This window comes from Lontra canadensis, unplaced genomic scaffold (assembly GCF_010015895.1).
Source record: "Lontra canadensis isolate GAN:19392208 unplaced genomic scaffold, GSC_riverotter_1.0 scaffold145, whole genome shotgun sequence".
Lineage (NCBI taxonomy): Eukaryota > Metazoa > Chordata > Mammalia > Carnivora > Mustelidae > Lontra > Lontra canadensis.
This window is the reverse complement of record NW_022631139.1, coordinates 901,179-920,580: the sequence shown is the minus strand read 5'-3', so window position 1 is coordinate 920,580 and position 19,402 is coordinate 901,179. Positions and strand designations below refer to the sequence as shown.

At 38.4% G+C, this 19,402-nt stretch overlaps 1 protein-coding gene across 3 annotated transcripts in view; it reads right to left on the bottom strand.

The window, feature by feature from the left end:
- Positions 1–19,402, bottom strand: part of CNTNAP5 (contactin associated protein family member 5) — an 809,884-nt gene that overhangs the window by 321,143 nt on the left and 469,339 nt on the right. For all 3 annotated transcript variants that reach the window (XM_032843937.1, XM_032843939.1, XM_032843938.1), the window contains exon 11: positions 11,814–11,920. In XM_032843937.1, coding sequence (XP_032699828.1) covers positions 11,814–11,920 — 107 coding nt within the window. The remainder of the gene's footprint in view (positions 1–11,813; positions 11,921–19,402) is intronic.

Genomic DNA, 19,402 nt, shown 5'->3' with positions numbered 1-19,402 from the left:
TTTTCCTAGTTACTCATTTAGTAACTGGCAGAACCTAGATCTGAACCTCAGATGGACTAATTTTCAAAAAACAATCCTCTTTTCATGCTTCATCTCCAAAAAACAAAACCAAACTTAAAAACATTTAGTGTCTACTTCTTTTGACAATCCCCTAATAATGTCATTAGACTGAAAAGTTCTATTAAGTAAGCTAGAGAGCATAGGTCCTTACTCTGATGGCCTGTGAGCTCCAGGCACCCTAAGACTGCAGGTCTAACAAGTTGTTCCACTGAATGCCCATTAAGACAACATGCAGCAGTGAAATCAAATGTTAGCAGACGCATTCACTCATTTCCTCTTTCAGCCATCATGACAGCAGGATCAGGGAGACAGGAACAAGGGAACGGTTGCCAAGGTCTTCATCATCATCACATTAGCTGCAAGCAGGAAATCTGTGCTGCCAAAAGCCGACATTGACAACTCCTCCCTTGACAGACTAATAAACTCAGTTACATGTCCTGCTCTGACGATGGACAGCTTTATTTCCTTTTTATGTTTTCTACATATATTTACTTATCCAAATGTCTTTTTTCTGCTAGTATCTTAAAATTGTGACTACAACTATACCACCTGAAAGGTGATTCATAAACTCGTCTGAGAGCTAATGGGGGACTAGAAGTGGGAGTCTTTAAGAAATGTGCTCTGAATTCAAGGCCGGAACCTCAGGCCTTTGTTCAAGTTAAAAACAGGATGTTTCCCTTCATGGTAACTAAAGAGAAAGCCTAACAGATATTATGGGCTATCATATGGTTTCTTATCTTTCTCCTCTCAGTGGAAAAGACACGTAAATACACTTCAAGGAAGTGTGAAGTGAATTGAAGCCAACAATTTGAAAATTAAAACTCCATTTTCTCAAAATTTATTTTGTGGGTGACATATTAGAGAGCTGGTGGTAGGAATTGAGGACACAGGCATGAAATGTCCAAGTGCCTGTCCTCAAGGAGCTTAAACTAATGCTAAAGATCAAAAGGTGATACCCAAGGAGAGTATTGAGGCAGAGTAGAGAATTATCTGGAAGAAGAAGTCAGGAAAATCATTCAGGGTCAGTGCACCTGGCGGACTCAGCAATAGGGCATGTGACTCTTGATCTCAGGGTTGTAGTTTCAAGCTCCATGTTGGGTGTAGAGATTACTTAAAAACAAACAAGGAAACAAACATTCAGTGTCAGAAGAATGGAGATAAAAAGAATTTGAGGTGTTTAGGACTGAAAGTCAATCAGATCTACTATAACACAAATACATACGGGGCCATGACTGTGATTTAGGAGGGCTCCAGGTGATGAAGAGCCATACTTACTGAGCTAAGAAGCAAGGATTTTATCATTAAGATAATGGAGATCCACTGAAGAATTTGAAGCTGAGAAGTAATATACTCAGTGTTCCTTTTAGAAAACAAGTAACACATACTAAATTTTGAAATAACCTTAGAATTTCACCACCAACAGCTTACCTTGGCTAGAGCATGATATGCCAAGGAAACTTATGTAGAATACACACAGTGATAAAATTAGAGACGACAAGAATATCCAGGTTTTAGTCCTGCTTGGGTCTTGTAATTGAATGTGGTTGGGCTCTGTATTCTACACTCCTCTGAACCCAGGGTCCTTCCTCTGAATTTTTGCCTTGTCCTTTACCAAAGTTAAAGTAGAAACAAAATGATGTACATATATAAGAAGAAGGAACCTATAAGGAAGGGCTAGAATCACATTTGTCAAAGGGACTTCATGCACATTGATTAATGATTTATCCTAGGAGCAATAAGGGATAAATTCTATCATAGTCCCTTGGTATATGATGCAAGTAAGGCTCAAATTGGTGAAATAACTTGCCATAGATCACTGTTGTATTGTGTCATGGAATTTTAATGTATAAAATTTTTTTTTTCTAAATTTTTTGTCTAATTACAGAGTCAAAATATTTTTGCAAGGTTCAAGCTGAGCATATTAAAAATTCCTTTGTTTCATGACACCTTAGTCCAATCTCACTCTACCATTTAAAGTAAAATTGGTAGGGGTACTTGGGTGACTCAGTTGGGTAAGTATCTACCTTTGGCTCAGGTCATAATCTCAGGATCCTGGGATTGAGCCCCTTGTCAGGCTCTCCAGTCAGTGGGGAGTCTGCTTCTCCCTCTCCCTCTGCCTGCCACTCCCCTTGCTTATTCTCTTTCTGTCTCTGTCAAATAAATAATTAAAAATCAGAGGCAACACTGTAAAAGAGTTCTTAGTGTTTTCTAAACCATAGTAAAGAAATGGGCTATATGACCTATGCAAATAATATCCTAAGGTAGAACACAGCACCTGCACAGTATAATAACAACACACTAAAGAGAGTCAGCATACTCATCCTGAGTCATGCTTTCAGAGCACATCAAAATAATCTTTCTTAGTGACCATGTATAATCCAGGTATAATCCACACTGTCCCCTGAGGAATATGGGTTATATGAAGTATTTGACTTGCCTAAGGTCATTCATGGCAGAGACAGATCTAATGTCTGGCCTCTTGAGCCCCAGCTTGGTCTTTTTTCAGTGCCAGAGTGTTTTACAGTTTTGCTAATGGTAACACCTATGTCAGAACCTAATAGCTGTTTAACATTCTATAATGTAAAAAGTCTTTTTACAGTCATATGACTTGTTAGCATAGGCAGATCAATTACTAAATGTCTCTTATGTGAAAAACACACATACATTTTCATAAACATAATTTTAAATTATAATAGATACCATTTAACTTAAAAATGCCAAATTGCAAATATAGTGCTAGATGTTTCTCATTCCTTTGCTATAGTGCACACAATAGCTGTTTGAATGAGTTATTATTATTTTGAGATCAAGCAACCAAGGCTGAAAAAGTTAAGTAATTTTCCCAAGACCAGAGAGTCATAAATATAACCTAGCTTTGTCTGGATCTGAAGCTGAGACCCAGATAGAAAATATGTCTTCATATATTGAGTTTATTAGGTATGTATCCAGTCCAGATTACTTCTAACTCATGGGACATACTAGAGTTTTATATTTCTATGGCAATTAGTCTTCTGTTGATTGAAAAAAAAATTAAAAATAAATGCTCATTGTTCCTGCTCAGTGTTCAAAGTAAATATCAATGGTTCTCCAAAGGAAAGCAACATCAACAATTAAATTATCTCCAGTTAATTATATTCTTTCATATTTGGGGATCTTTTGTTGCTTCTAAGGATTTGGAATAAGGCCAAAACTTGTGATTACATTTCTTGCACATTGTCAATCCAACGTAAGTATTTGAAGTTGGCTTTACTTAGCCTCAATTAATGAGAGGAAAGGGAGACGAAGGGAGAGATGGAGAAAAGAGGAAGGAAAGAACAAACAGAACAAATTAACATGTAGGAAATGACTGTGGGAACCGCTTAAATCATTGAGTTGTGTTCAAAAGGAAGAAAATCGATCCGAAGTGAATATGCAACCTTGATTCCTCCTCCTTTCTGATAAGTCTCTGTATCGGTTTTGTTTTTAAATCCTGCCATGTTCTATAAAATATTTACGAGTGCTCTTTCTTCCACTTAGAGATGTTTTAATGTGAAGAGGAAGTGCTTTCAAGCCATCTAGAGCTGGGTTCAAATCCCACTTCCTCTAGCTCTGTGGCTTTAAGCATTTGGCCATAAAAGAGATGTTTACATCCATTGATCCTCTGCAGTACACGTATTTGCCATAAATTATACAAAGAGGGATGCACAGAACATTGGCAGTTTGGTAAGGAAAACAAGAACCAAACCTTCCATATTAATCTGATGGAATAGATTCTACATCAATGGCTATCAAGGGAGCAAAGTGGAACAACAACTAGGAAAGGTCCTGGTAGGCTTCCAGCAGGAATTGATGAAGTCACTTGGGCCAAAAGGAGATTTGGTCAAGAGATCTACAAAGACCCAGTTGTTTGATGAATTGCCATAGTCTAAAAAGGTCAAAGCTAAGAACTTAAGGGGCCTCAGAAAGTGAGATGACATGGTGAGCCACTGAATATAATTCATGGCCCTTAAAATAAGCTAAACAAATGTTCATTCCCTTGCCCTAGGCTAATGCCTCTAAAGAAGCCCAAATATCTCAGTGCTTATCCTTATATTATATCCTTACTTTGGTTCTCACTCTGGAAACACTGTCCTAAGACTTCTCTGCCTATCCACATTTGGACCATGTGTACAGGACCGATCAATCCTTTGAGAACCCTTTCCCTCCCACCAACTCAGCCTGTTCCGATCTCTTTTTTCACAGAGAAGAAATCACCCACATCCTTACATACTGCCTTCTGTTACTTGTTTATTAATGAGTGCAAAGATAATTGTCTTTTCTCCTGAAGGAGAATAAAATCAACTCAATGGCAGATAGGGGTTCGGAATCCCCTGGATCCTAACACCTCTGATAGTCATCAATTCACAAATTCTCTTCAAACAGCAAGTTTCTGTGCATTCTAATACTTCCACAGTCCACAGCCACAGATTGCCTCTAGAATAATGGTTTCCTTCGTTCTCTTACTGTGCTTTTCTGCCATTACTTTTATAAACACCCACCTAGTCATTCAACAATCACCAAACACTATGATGAAATAATCTGGGGGTGATGGCTCAGACGCTTTTGTGTTTAATCTATTCCTGGGACACTTCTCTTTTGCCCTTCAAGTTACCACTTTCCTTAGGCTGTCCTTCTCTTTCCTCACCATTCCTTCTTGAATTCCTTAAAATGGTTTACTTCGTAGGTTTCACCCTTGGCATTGCCACACCTGAGTGACTTTAGCCACTCCACACCTCACAATTCTGATCTTCCTCCCAGACTTCACCTGGGGATTGTCACCTACTTCAGTATAGTGAGCACCTCTCCAGGCTGACACTGTTTACCAAGCAGAACCGATAACAGCATCCAGTGAATCTAATCCTCTATCTGTTTGAATAGCAGCTCACGTGGAAGGGGTACTTTTGCATTTGCCAGGCACTGGGTTAACTACCTTAGGAGGATTATTTTGTTTAATCCTCATGATATTTCCATTACATGACTGCCATTATTAGCCCCATATCACAAATAACGAAGTTAAAACACATAGAACTAATGCCCTAGGTCATACAGCTTATAAGTTGTAGGGTCTGGATTTGACAGGAAGCTTTCAGGGTCAGGCAGACCTGGGAACTTAGTCACTACATTCTTCATTCATGAAGTCTTCCAAACTAAAAAACTAAAAGTCATCCTTCTCTTTGCTCTATTCGTTAGTCTTCAAGTCTGTTTGATCCAATTTTAGATATGCCTTTCAAGTCAGGTCCCTTCTTTTCTAGCTTGCTCTGACTCTCATCATTTGTTGTCCGCACAACTGCAAAGAGCATCCAGTATCTTTCCTTGCACCAACGTCTCATCTCCTAACTTCAGTGTGTACTTTACAAAACCATCGTTTTTGTTATAATTATAACAAAACAGTTATAATTCCCTTAAAAACAAAACAAAACAAAACCCGATAAGCAAAACACAAGCAACAACAAAGTAAGTATTAGCAAGTCATTCCCCAGAAATAAAGCAAAACCACCAAACTGTGCCTGGCTCCTAAATGCACAACAGAGAGGCAAGCTCCTTCTGAAATGATCACCCATCCTCTCACTAGCTGTATTTCCTGCCTTTCCATCTTTCCCCATTGCACCTTAGACTCTGCCATGCTAGGCATTGGACAATCCTCTCTTTGTTGCATTTGGGCAGTCCTCCCCACTCTTCCTCCTCCTGGCTCTTGTTCTTTCTCATCCTCTAAGGTTCTGCTCCAAGGTAAATTGCTGAGAAAACCTTCCCACCTCCCTGGAAAGTGACAATGCCTTTGCCACAGGAACTCACCACTAGTATGTGCACATCTCTCATTTATCCATCAGTGCACACAACAAACAGCAGCTTTCTACTATACGTCAGGTATTAAACAAGGTGCTGGAGACACAGAAAAGATCTGGATACTACCCTGTCCTTATGGAGTCTCTAGCTAATGGCACACTGAATGACCCTTTCCCACTTAATTGTCTACCTCATCAATTACATGGTATGTTCTTTATGTCAACAATTCCTTGGATATGTTTAGTACAAATATAAACAAGACACAGTTCCTTCTCTAAAGGAGTTTATAGTCTCAGTAGGGGAGTTAACATAAATAAAAATAATGATGACACTTAAGACTGTGGTTAGTGTCATAAAATGAAGCAGGGTGTGGATTCAACAATTCATTACTCTTATTTATTTATTTTTTTTCTTCTCCTTTAGGTGTCTAGTTGTAGCTGGGAATATCTGTAGAAGGCACCAGGGGTTAAGCATGAAGATGAATTTTTTTTAGATCTTGATAAGAAGCCCACAAGATAATATTAGTATATGAGATATACTGAGTTAAGAGCTGTAAGTGATGCTTTTAAGTAAACCTTTTAATACCAGAATCCCCTACCCTCTCCAACCTGCCACTCCAACTACAGTTAGAGGACAATTTACCTACTGCTGAAACAGCAAAAGTGTTATCCCTCTGGGATGATTAGTGTAGAGTCTGATAGCAAGACAATTTGACATGCTCCTAATCAATACCCAACTACTGACTGCCCAATGGGAGAAGCACTATGCCAAGCTTGGGAGAGGAAGAAAGCTGATATCCTCTTGCCCAACTGCAAAGTGAGCTAAAAGGCATTGTTAGGATGCCAGAGTCTGGACTGCGAAAAGGGATTAACACAGGCTGGGAAATGGTGAAGAGATCCTGAAAAGGGCCCATGTGAATGTCATCAGACATAGTGAGAAGATTGAGGACAATTCCACTCAATAGAACACATAGAGAAGATGATAAGTAAGTACTCTATCACTTATTGAGTCCACTCAATGGGAATCACCAAATAACATAGTTATGACACCAGATATGCTTTCAAAAGGTACTTGTTGAGTGATGAAATAAAATTCTGCAGAGACAATCTTATGTATAAGTCACTTAAAAACAAAACAAAACAAACAAAAACCCTTTTTTTTTTTTAATCTGGAACTCATCAAGAGAATCAGTAATAATTTCCATTTCAATATGTAAAACGTTTTGGTAAAAATGTATGTGTAACTCTTTCATAAGTTATAGTAAATTCTGGAAGAGGAGTTAAAACAAGATATCAGAAAATAGTGATCAGAGTACAAACAGTATCAGAACTTTAGGACAGCAAGCTGAAAATATGCATCAAGATCCTTAACACTAATCTTTGAGTCAGTAATGTCATTATTAAGGCATTCTAAGAAAAAAATAGAACATGAGGGATTTTTAAATTATTTAAGCACATGAGTGCTGCTACAGTGCTGGTTATAATAATAAATATTCGGAAACAACACAGGTCTCCTCTCCCCCCCCCCAAAAAAAGGGAAAAAAAGATCAAAATATTTGAATAAAATCATTAAATAGATTATTTATTATGTATTCATTAAAGTGGTATTTATAGACATTGCAATACCAAATAAAAAGCTTTGTTATAATGGGAAGTGAGCTCAGATTTCCCCTAAGGGAAAGTGCTTCATAGGAATATCATTTGGGCTGTGGGAATTAATGAAGAGAGCTATTTACATGTCTTTTCTTGAGCCAGGAAACATATGCAGTGTTCCAAAATATAGCATAGATATTCCTACTATCATGTTTTGGTTCTTGCCTGTTTTCAATAGGCTTCCCTATTTCTAATATTCATTTTAATTTTGGCTGTCTACCAAGTGGTAATTCATCTTACTTTCTCACGATGATTGCATAATTATTCTAGAATACAAAAACTTCCTGTCTCTCAGTCTTGTAGAACTGCATCAGCAATTACAGTATCAAGCGATATGAAGGAAGTCATGGATATCCCATCACGAAATTCTATCAAGAGGTTTGCAACTGTCCTCTTACTTGTTGGAGGAAGGAAAAAAGATTCAGAGCATGGGGCACCTGGTTGGCCCAGTTGGTTGGGCTTCCAACTCTTTCAACTCAGGTCACGATATCATGGGCATGAGATCAAGTCCCATTTTGGGCTCCAAGCTGAACACAGAGTCTGCTTGAAGATTCTCTCCCTCTGCCACTTTCCCAACTTGTACTTGTGGTCTCTCTTTCTCTCTAATAAACAAATAAGTATTAAAAAAATTAAAAAGATACAGGGCTTAACTCTCTGGCATCAAAGCCAGATTCCACCCATTCAAGTCCCATCTTCACTAGCTCTGTGACCTTTAAGGAAGCTGTATAACTTTTCTGGGCCTCAGTGTGTTCTTCTATAAAATGGAGATAGTAATATCCATCTCATTTTATCATCATGTTGCAGACTTATTATGCATTAAGCTCTATAATCAGAGTCTCTTCCTTTTAATATTAACTTAGATTCATAGATTACCTAGAGTAGGATATGCCCTAAATACTTAGAATTTTGACATTTACTACACAACCTTCTAAACTTGCACACTATGTAAAACCAAGAACCATAGTAACCATTTCTGGTCGTCTGAAAGCTCTAATTGCTGGTTGGGTTGACAGGACTTAGGTGGACTACAAATATTGGTATACCTTCAGTTATTCCTCTGGAGAATAGGATGCAACATAGAGAATAAAATTCCTAACCAAAACAACATAAAGAAATGACATAATGGTGTTCAGTGACAGTTTGTGGGATAAGTGAGAGTCTCACATTTCCTCCTCATATGAGGAGGCTGCCAAATTGGGTAGGAATTGTCCATACACTCACCACCTCCTTCTTTAACATGTGGTTTTGAGTAAAGTGTGTTTGAAAAGTAATCTAACTTGTACATCCAAGTTCTTTATGTGTCATCAGGTAAGGAGAAAAGAAAATTGAAAGAGAATGATGATATATCTACTTTTAACAGCAACCTGCTCTGCCTAGAGACTTTGGGAATTCCCATTTTGCTATTTCTTAGAGTCCATCATACTCTACCCCTCACCCAGACTCATCTCTTATCCACAAAGGCTGGACAGAAAGAGGGTAATCCTATCTGTCCTCAACACTGTTGGCTCACATTCACTTGTAAGCACCTATAACGAAAAAATAAAACACACCTTGAAGGGCTTAAAGAGACAAAAGACTAAGAATACTCAAGAAATCATCAGTCTTAAATAGTATGAAAAATGTCTTATAAATCTGAAGACTTTAGTGTTCTTTTTTTTAAGATTTTATTTATTTATTTAACAGAGAGAGAGAGATCACAAGTAGGCTGAGAAGCAGGCAGAGAGACAGGTGGAAGCAGGCTCCCCACTGAGCAGAGAGCCCCATGTGGGGCTCAATCCCAGGACCCTGAGATCATGACCTGAGCCAAAGGCAGAGGCTTAGCCACTGAGCCACCTAGGTGCTCCTTTTATTTAGTGTTCTGACTGTGGATGACTGCTTCAGAAAGTATGCACCAACACACCAAGAACACTGCCATTTCTACAAGTGGAGCTGTGAACTTGCTTTTGTTTTACCCAAGGGTATCCTTTCTTTCGTCTTCTGCACTTTGGCAGCTCTCATCTCTTATGTCCCATGTCAGGGACATGTGCTTTTTGCAGTCAGGAAAACGTGCCTTGAATCAATTAGTTTATAAATCTGATTAGAAACAATGGTCCTCTCCAAACTGGGGAAAGGAGAGAAATGAGTTAGAGGGTGACAAATTCCTGAATTACACAGTTATACCAGGTGTGTTTGCCAAACCTCAAAGCCACCCAGGTAACTCTGATTTCTCCTGGCTGGGTGCCCAGAAGGGAAGAAAGAGTTTAACAATGTTGTGACCTATGGCATATACACTGAGCAATTTCACAGCAAGGGGAATCAGAAGGTGTTATAAAACAGAATGGTATTGTTTTTTAAGACTTTGCGTGTTGAGTCTCCTGCTCATCACCTTTGACAGTGTTCCTTTAAAAATCAGCACCTCACTTCCATTGATTTTCAACTTCACACTTTTTTTAAAAAGCTAGAAATATTTTATTTTTAGCCTTAATGGATGGAGAAAATGAAAGGAGAAGAGTATCCATAGAGATGAACCCCTCAGATTAGTGTTAAATTACTTCAGGAGAAAGTGAACAGAATCAGCTTGAAAAATCTTAGACTTGTTGTCATGTGATTTGGCCAAAAATTGAGTAGCTTTGATTTAAATCTCCTTCGAAGTCCTCACTATTACATTGATGGCTATTCTTGTTGTCATTGTGCTTCTTACAAGAGCACTGAGTTGGCAATCTGGACAGTACTGTATGCATCATGCAATGTGTCTGTGCATGCATAGATTGTTCTGGGCTATTTAAGGACAATATTTCTGGAATAGGCTCCACACTTATAGACTTTAAGTAATAGACTTCATTTTAAAGCTAAGTGGTGCTTTTCATTTCCATAGGCATCCAACAGCAGTAGCATCATCCCGTGATGACCTTTGGGCTATGTCTTCTCTGATTGGATTAGATAGCTCTGTGGGCATCATTCGTCAATTAGTCTTGCAAATCAAAGAAAGGCCATAGAATGGCTAAGAGGTCTTCAGGGATGAGAGTGATGACACTGCCCATCCTAGATCAGAGTCTGATCTCAGCCCTGCTGACATCTTCCATCCATTTTCTGAACCCTTAAGTGCCATTCCAGGAACTTAAGAAGCCCTGGCAAGTTTGCTCCGAGTGGACCTCACTATAGTCTTCAGCAGCTCCTTGGCTTTGTTCTTACATTTTTCCCTAGCAGGTCCTTCTCCTACCTCCTAAGTCAATTTCACAGCTCACATTTCTGATGAAATCTTCTACAATGATAGCCAGCACCTTCAGATTATGTCTTTCTAAATTACACTCACGGTTCACTTCACACAGTTTGACACACAATTCTCTAAATGACAAACCTCTATTTTGGCATGTGTTTTTGTTTGGTGACTCCAACGAGACTATAAAATTACAGTAATCGGGGCTCATGCTATTCATTTAGTTTTTACTCGTCACCCCTGGCTCTTTGTATGCTCTAGTCTGCCTTGCTCTCTGCTTCGTCTCTTCTTACTTCTCCTCATTGTCAGGACTCTCCAGCCACGTGAAATCACTTAGAAATTCAGTTTGCTTTTGCTTTTCTTTTTCTGTAGCATTCTTACCAAAGATCAGCTCAGGTCTTCTATATGAAGCCTCCCTAACACGGGCGTGCTGTCTTCTGCACTTAGCACCATATGCTGGTTTTATTCTCTTTGATCCCATGGCAAAACTGTACTTCCCCACCTCTTGAATTCAAATGTGCCCCTGTGATGCTACTTGGCCAACAGAATGTGAATGGAAGTGATGTTTGCCACTTCCCAGCAGAATCTTTCAATAGTGAGCACATGCTTCCTATTGCTTCTTTCTGCCATGGCAACCTTCTAGGTGATGGAACCTCTGTGAGCTTCCCAGAATAAGAACAAAGTGGGAAAGGGACCTCTGCCAATGGAAGATGAGCACGTAACACAGGCAGGACACAACCACTGGTTACTCAGGCCACTGAGATGTTATATTATTTATTAGAGCAGCACAACTGAGCCCATCTAAACAATGTACTTGACTTAGTAGCTCTCCTTTGTGGGCCCATGCACATCATCTCATCTGTGTCTCCAATACTTATTCCATTTCCTGTTTTCCTGTCAAACCATAAATTCCATAAGGATATGGCTTGTATCCATTTATCTGTCTCACATGGCCACCATGGAATAGGCATATATGACAGCCTCTCAAGAAACACATGTTGAATGAATGACAAAAAGTACCTGCCCCATTTGAATGCATCCTAAAGTTAACACTGGTATTCCTGGATGTTTGCTCATTCTGTGGGTAAATCATAACTACTCACAGTTATGGCAGGTGGCACCCGTGTAGCCTGTGTTACTGCAGTTACAGTAGAAGGTAGTCCAGGATTGGGAGCAGCTTCCCCCATGTTCACAGTAGTTTGGCAAACACCTAACAGGAGATAAAGCAAAAGCAAACAAAATAAACCAACTCAACTGAAATGAAGGGGAAAAAACAATAATGTTTAATATCCAGCTGCATGAATTGATAGTAGAAATTGGTCTGCTGTATGTCTATACCTAAATCAGACTTGAGCAACAGCAAAATGATTCTATAGCTTTATCACACAGGGTGGATCCTTCTAGCACTACTATGTAATGAAAGGATCAGAGCTGATTTAGGCAACTACGTTAAGCATTTCAACATTGGGGCAAGTTGCCATTGACTTAAAGTTAATTTGAAGTGGTCAGAATCTATAAGATTTTTCATTTACTATAGAATAAAATGTACAAAGATTGTGGTTTTACATTTTGGAAAGGTTTTACATTTTTAAAAGGAAGTGAAAAGGGGGCAGATAATTGAGGTCACTGTCCTCATGACTCTCTTTTGGGTGATGGCCAGGAATCTATTTTAAACTACACATGAAATTTGAAAAGATGGTACCTGCTCATGTAACATGCAAGGAAATTCTGTCATTTCAAAAAATGCCAGCCCCACCCACCTTAAAATAAAGCCTTTATTACTTACAATGAAAACAGTATGACTATTCTGAAAAATATTTTTACCACACATATTAAAAATGCTCCAAATCATTTGTAGAATTTGACCCCACAATCACACTTAAATGGCTCTATCTTAAGCATATATCTCAAAATATAATGTCCAATACTGGAAAATTTCTTAGGGACGTTGTGGTACATAAAATGAATGGGCTATCATAAAGCTACAGCAAACAGTTAGCAAAAAGGATTATAACAGACAGAGACTGGATTAAGTGACAATCTGAGATATGAAGCATGGTCACAACAAAGCAAACCAAATATATTGTACTGCAAAACTGATAGGAAGAATAGATGTCAAGTATCACTTGAGGTAATGGGAGTAAAGGCAATGCTCCTATCTTCTGGATAGAGATCATGGGCTTTAGGGTCACTTATATCTGAGTTCAAATACCAGCTCAGCTATTCACTGCATGGCATCTTTGGGCAATTCTCTTCACTTCTTACATACATGATTTAAAATATCTACATGGCAGGTACTGTTGTGACCAAGAAATAACCTGGCAAGTGCTCAATACTTACAATGAATAAAATTAAGATTAAAAGCAGTGATAAATACTGTAATTCTTGAAATAATCTTTATAGGGGGAAAAAATCCCACTGATTTAAAAAGGGAGGGGGTGTGAACAATGAGGTTATGGAAGTAGTCTAATATAATAAAAGGGTTCATTGTGTAGCCTCTGAGAATGTGAGGCAAGCAAAAGTAAGATGATTTATCCTTAATGTCCTATATAGGTAGGAAACCCTCCAGCAATGATTGTTTCAAAGCTCAGAAACTAATATTCCTGCATATGTTCAAACATTATTAGAAGTTTTCCGCTCAGCACAGCAAACACAATTGTGCTGACAGAGCTTATGTTTGGGGAGAGCATATTGGTGACTCCATGGTACCCAACTATGGCTTAAAGAACAGAAGGGGGGAAAAAAGAACCAGTAAATTTTCTGTGGAACACGTTCACAGAAATCAACAAATCAATACATAAATGAAAACAGGGGGTGCCTTCCCTAATACAGATTTTATCCTTCCTCTTGATTCCCATTCCCAGTTGGTAAAAAAAAAAAAAAAAAAAAAAGGTAAGAAACAGATTTGTCACTGAGATGGACCAAAGTCCCTCTCCCTGACTAACCTTGTGCTGTGGGGAGTTACAGAACCTTGAAGCATCAGTTTCCTCATCTACATATTCCAAGCAAGGACCTCTGCCTCAGGGTATGTCCGGAGGGAAAGCCTATGGGGCTAGCTCATGAAAACCCACTCACCCTATACCTTTCTTCTCTTATATCCGAGCACCTCCCTGCTGAATTATGATGCTCCTGCAATGGATTTTCTAGATAGATTTTCCCTCTGGAACTGTCCACACACTCCTGTCTTTATCCCTATCCAACTCCACTCCACTCTCCGTCCCCCAATACCAAGTAAAGACCCACACACACATACCACTCACTGGCACTCCATGATTGGCAAATTATACTATTATTAGCTCCTCTTCCTTCCCTAACATAAAGTTAATTGCTTTAAAGAGGGAGAGCTGAGGGGACCGAGGTGGTGCAGTTGGTTGAGCATCCAACTTTTGGTTTCTGCTCAGATCTGATCTCAGGGTTGTGAGATCTAGCCCCATTGTAGGGCTCCCACTTAGTGGGGAGTCTGCTGAAAACTCTCTTTCCTTTGTCCCTCCCCGCTATGTATTCTCTCTCTCTCTCAAATAAATAAATATTTCAAAAAAGAAAAAAGATGGAAAGTTGAACAAAGCCAGGTTGGTAGGCATTTAATCCTGTAACTTGTTGGTTTTGGTGCCAAGGAGTTTTAGGTTGGACTCTTTTTAATGGCTGAAGCTATAAAATAGAAAACTCAGAAGTTCTAAGGGACCACATTTTCAGCCACAAGAAGAAAACTTACATGTTGTAAAAGAGAAAGGGAGAAAGAGAGAGAGAGAGAGAGACAATGTTGGGGTGCAGAATGCAGCAGAAAAGACAGATGGAGAGTCCTGATAGAACTTGTATGGCTGGTTCCTGTTGTTTCCAAGATTTGGTTGCACCCCTGAACTTCCTGAGGGCTGGCTGTTTTACTCTGTATCACATGCTGTGAGATAACCTGAGATCTTTCTAGAGAAACCCCCATTCCTTTCAGGCTGACTCAAACCGGGATTCTGTGATTTTCAAGTAATGGAATCTTAACTCTTTGTAAAACAGAATTCTATAAATACAAAAAGAAATGAAAACACACATTTCTCCCTCTATTCTGTACTTTAAAATATTTTAAAAATGAAGATTTCCAAATTCAGTTGAGCATGTCGTAGGAGAGGTCTTGGGGAAAACAGTAAGAAATATTCGGGCACTTTGAACATATCCTTAATAAGCCTCACATAGACTTTGTATTGAAGTGTTAATAAACTCAATTTACCAAGGAAAGTGTAGGATAGAAATTCATTGCTTGTGGTCACTTTAAAAAAATGATATATTTCTGAAAGACAAAAAGAGTGCTTTGGTAAAGGACAATCTAATATTCCTAAAATGAGGAGAAAAAAAAAAAAGAATGGATGCTTCTAGCTTGGTTCATTTTGGTTCAATACATACTATGATTAGAAAAACTCGTCTGTAAAGCTGACACTCAAAATAAAAGATGTATAACCCCAATATGCTTATTTAACAAGGGCAGTTTTATGAGTATAATTTCCATAGTCTTTAATCAGTTTCTTTAAACTGGTACTTTCTTTTTTCACTTGCCATAAACTAGGCACTGAAGGCATGACCCAGAAAGAGAACAGTGGAGGGGCTACCAGAGTAAGAAAAGCCCATTAAGAGTGACAGCTCTGTCACAATCTTAGGGGTAAGGCCCTCAATTCAAATTGTTAGGAGATAAGCACTCGGAATTCCTATCTCCTAAATTTCTAACGATCCTTCATATGCAGCTGGACCTGGATGGATGTGCTCTCTCTAGGTGCACTTGGTTTAACAAAAAAAGCCTTCAGCACGATCAGGACACTTTCCTTCACCTTGATTATTGTTACCTTTAACAAGGTACTGCAAAACGCAATGACCTTTAGCCAGCCTTGTGACTATCCTAATGGCGTTTAACGGAACATTGTTTTCACAGCTAATCTCCTACAAAACACATCCACCAAAAACTTTCCCCTTACGAACAACCTAAAATGAAACTTTGACATGTGCTCACCATCATGTCTGAGATGTTGTTTTAATGTTTTATTTCCCCTGTTTAATAAGAGAAGAAAGGCAAGAGGAGGGTAAACAACTTGCCCAGATACAAAGTGACAGAGCCAGGAACGTGAGCTATGCTACCTGTCACTGAAACCTGTGTTCCCAAGCACCATACATCCTCTCTGCCAAATGCCAGATGATGCACCTCCTTAAAGGTGAACTCTGAGCGTGCATTAAGGCACCACTTCTGCGAAGAGTGGGATGGAGGGGCCTTCATATAGTTACCACTGATTCCAGAAAGTCATTAGCAAACTTGGAGCTGTGAGGTTAGAGCATAGAAAGATAGTGACAAACGGGTCAATTGACAATAAATAAACCTGAACTAGAGAATAAAGGCATATTTATTATATAATTAGCATAATTATATATAATTCAGTCTACAAATTCTATAAATTCAGTGATGAAGAGCAGGGAAAAGAGATTTTGATTCTATTTTCAATTTCTTTTCACAACCAAATTGTTGAATTCTTAAAATAAGAAATTCTTCAAATAAAGTTACTGCTAGGATAGCCCCTGTCCCTACCCTACTCTTGCTCTGATTTCTTTCCTTTCCTTTTTTTTTTTTCTTCCCCAGATGATGGAGACTCCCTCTACATTTCTTAAGCCTATATGAGTTAATGTGATTGTTTCTAGTCTGTGCCTGCTTTTGATAGAATGTATTAAGTTATCCCAAGCTAGATAAAGCTATTTGACCAATCTAAAAATTAATGACATAATGTTTAAAATAAACTTTGTAATTGTATAATCCTACAAATAGAGAAAAATGCAGAAGTCCATCAAGGTCTATTCAGCAAAACAGAAAATAAACTCAGGATCCAGAGTTGGCCTTTGAATGCAGGACTACGGGCTTCGTGGCCAGCCTGCCAGGATGCCCTGGAGCCATTGACTGAACACTCACATGTACACAGCTCTTGGAGTGTTCCACCGGGATTAACCAAGTTTGTGCTCACATCTCCATCACTCAGCATAGTTAGTGTCCTCTTTTAACACGGAATTTTTAGTCCTCCAAATTTCTGAATTTAGTACCAAAAGTTTATGACAATCAAAACCTCAGTATTAATGCTTGGGGGTTAAGAAGGAATAAGGTATTGAGAGAGAAAAATGGTCCCAAAGATGATCTCAGCCAGAAACTTCTATATGATATAATCTATGTCTTCCTGTGAAGAAACTAATATTCTTGACTTTGATAAAATGTTTAAACATATTTATAATGGACTTTAATAGGATAAAGACCAATGTCACTTGACGGTCCACTTCAAAAGGAACCTAACTTAAACAGTCTTGTAACAAGTCAAGGAGTGTAATAATAATTATTATTTTTTAAAAATTCAGTCTTACGAGGGATATCTTTGATAGCCCCTCCCCCCAAAAAATTGTCTTCAAGACAGCTCCTGTCAAGAATGGATCTTTAAGATTTTTATTTATTTGTTTGACAGACAGAGATCACAAGTAGGCAGAGAGGCAGGCAGATAGAGAGGAGGAAGCAGGCTCCCCACCAAGCAGAGAGCCGGATGCGGGGCTTGATCCCAGGACCACGGGACCATGACCTGAGCCGAAGGCAGAGGCTTTAACCCACTGAGCCACCCAGGCGCTCCAAGAATGGATCTTTGAATTTGTCTGAGATAGGTCTTTCTCTTGCAGCAAGATTATAATAAACTTTGGGGAAAAAAAAAAAATAACAGTTCTTCGGTATTTGTAATTTTTTTTTTTTTTTGGATTTTCTTTCCTTTAATTCTGCGTATTTGACACAAATGGAAGCCCGGTCCCCCAAAATCAACAAAAACAATTGATGTGCTCACCAGCCTAATTTAACAGATGTTAACCCTTAGTTATATATTTTTTCCAGGTTCTTTGGTATTTGTAATTTTTAAGGGAATTTGGCCTATTTAATATGTCTTGCAAACTCCAATTTAAAAAGTGAAGAACAGGGGCACCTAGGTGGCTCAGTAATTAAGCATCTGCTTTCAGCTCAGGTCATGAGCCCTGCATAGGGCTCCCTGTTCAGCAGGAAGCCTCCTCCACTCCCCCTACTTGTGTTCCCTCTCTCGCTGTGTCTTTCTCTGTCCAATAAATAAATAAAATCTTTAAATTAATAAATAGTGAAATATAATTGATTTAGACCTTAAAAATCTTCCTAGAACATCTAAGACAAATTCAGTTTCCCAAAATTAAATGTTCATTTTCTGGATACTTAACTTTTAGAAATATTTGTGGCATTCTCTCTTGTGATGCCATAAATTATACAACTTGGAAAGTAAATCAATCATATCATAAATGAAGTTTAATGTATTTGAAGGTATTTAAGTAACTAAATCCATAAAAGGAATTAAGCATTATTCAAAGGGCTTTTAGACCTGAGTTCTAATACTCGCTAGACTTAATAGAATACAGTTTTATAAACTGAATTTTTTGAAGAATAAAAAAGAAAACTAAAAAAACGAGATTTTGAGTTTATAATTTTAAGAAACTCAGTATCACTCTTTGAAACAAAAATAACCTTACAAAGCATCTTATCTGCATAAAAAAGTCCTCCTTTGTGCATACCACAGTTTCATCACACCTGTGTTGGCTGGTCATTCAGGTTTTAAGTTTTACCTTCCTAACCCACTTTATGGGGGAGCACCGTGTAGTCCACAGGCTCTGCACAGGACCCTGAGCCCTGAGGGCAGATTCCCTTTGCTAAGCACTGAATTCCTTCTCTACTTCCTCTTCTTCTATATCTCTAACACATTAGTGAGTACTTTTTGGTTGAAAACAATGGATTTTAGGTTCACTCTGTTAACCAAATTCTCCTCCCAGATGCCCTCATCTCCCCTAAACAGTAGTGAGGTGAATCTGTCTTTTTAAAACTAGCCATCCTTTGATTTTATTTTATTTTCCTTAATCTGCAAGTGTCCAAGGGAAAAAAAGAAAACATTACTTCCTTTAATTTACATTATTTTTAATATATTAGATAGTTGTCCTTTTGATTTTCTTTATGTTTTCTGAGTATTTTTTCTTATTTTACACATTGTTCCTCTATGGTCTTTGAAGTGTTTCCCTGTTACATTCCTTGCTGTTTGTGGAACTTGTGAAGGGCATTGCCACTGAGGTGGTGGCATTTCCAAAATTTTGATTATATATGTACTTTGACTTATCAATTCCACTTCTTGGAATAATGCCTCAGAAATACTTTCTTAGATGCACAAAGATATATGCAAAATTACTAGGGCCCCTGGGTAGCTCAGTCAATTAAGCATCCAATACTTGATTTTGGCTCAGGTCATGATCTTGGGGTTGTAGGATTGAGCCCCATGTCAAGCTTCATGCTGAGTATGGAGTCTGCTTGAGATTCTCTTTCTCTCTCCCTCTCCCCCTGCCCCTCCCCCACTCATCCTCGTGCTCTCCTCTCTCTCAAATAAAGAGATACAATTTTTTAAAAATATATATGTAAAATTATTATAACTATCAACAACTTAAAAAATGGAAACATAGTTCACCATTTGGGGAATGGCTGAAGAAACGATGCACCTCCATACTATGGCATGTTATGAGGCTATTAAAATGAGTCCATACATCTATATGTAAGGATACTGGAAAGTTCTACATGTGCAATATACTATTAATTACAGAAAGCACATTGCAGAGTATCATGTGTAGCTTCTGCTGTTATTGCCCTCAT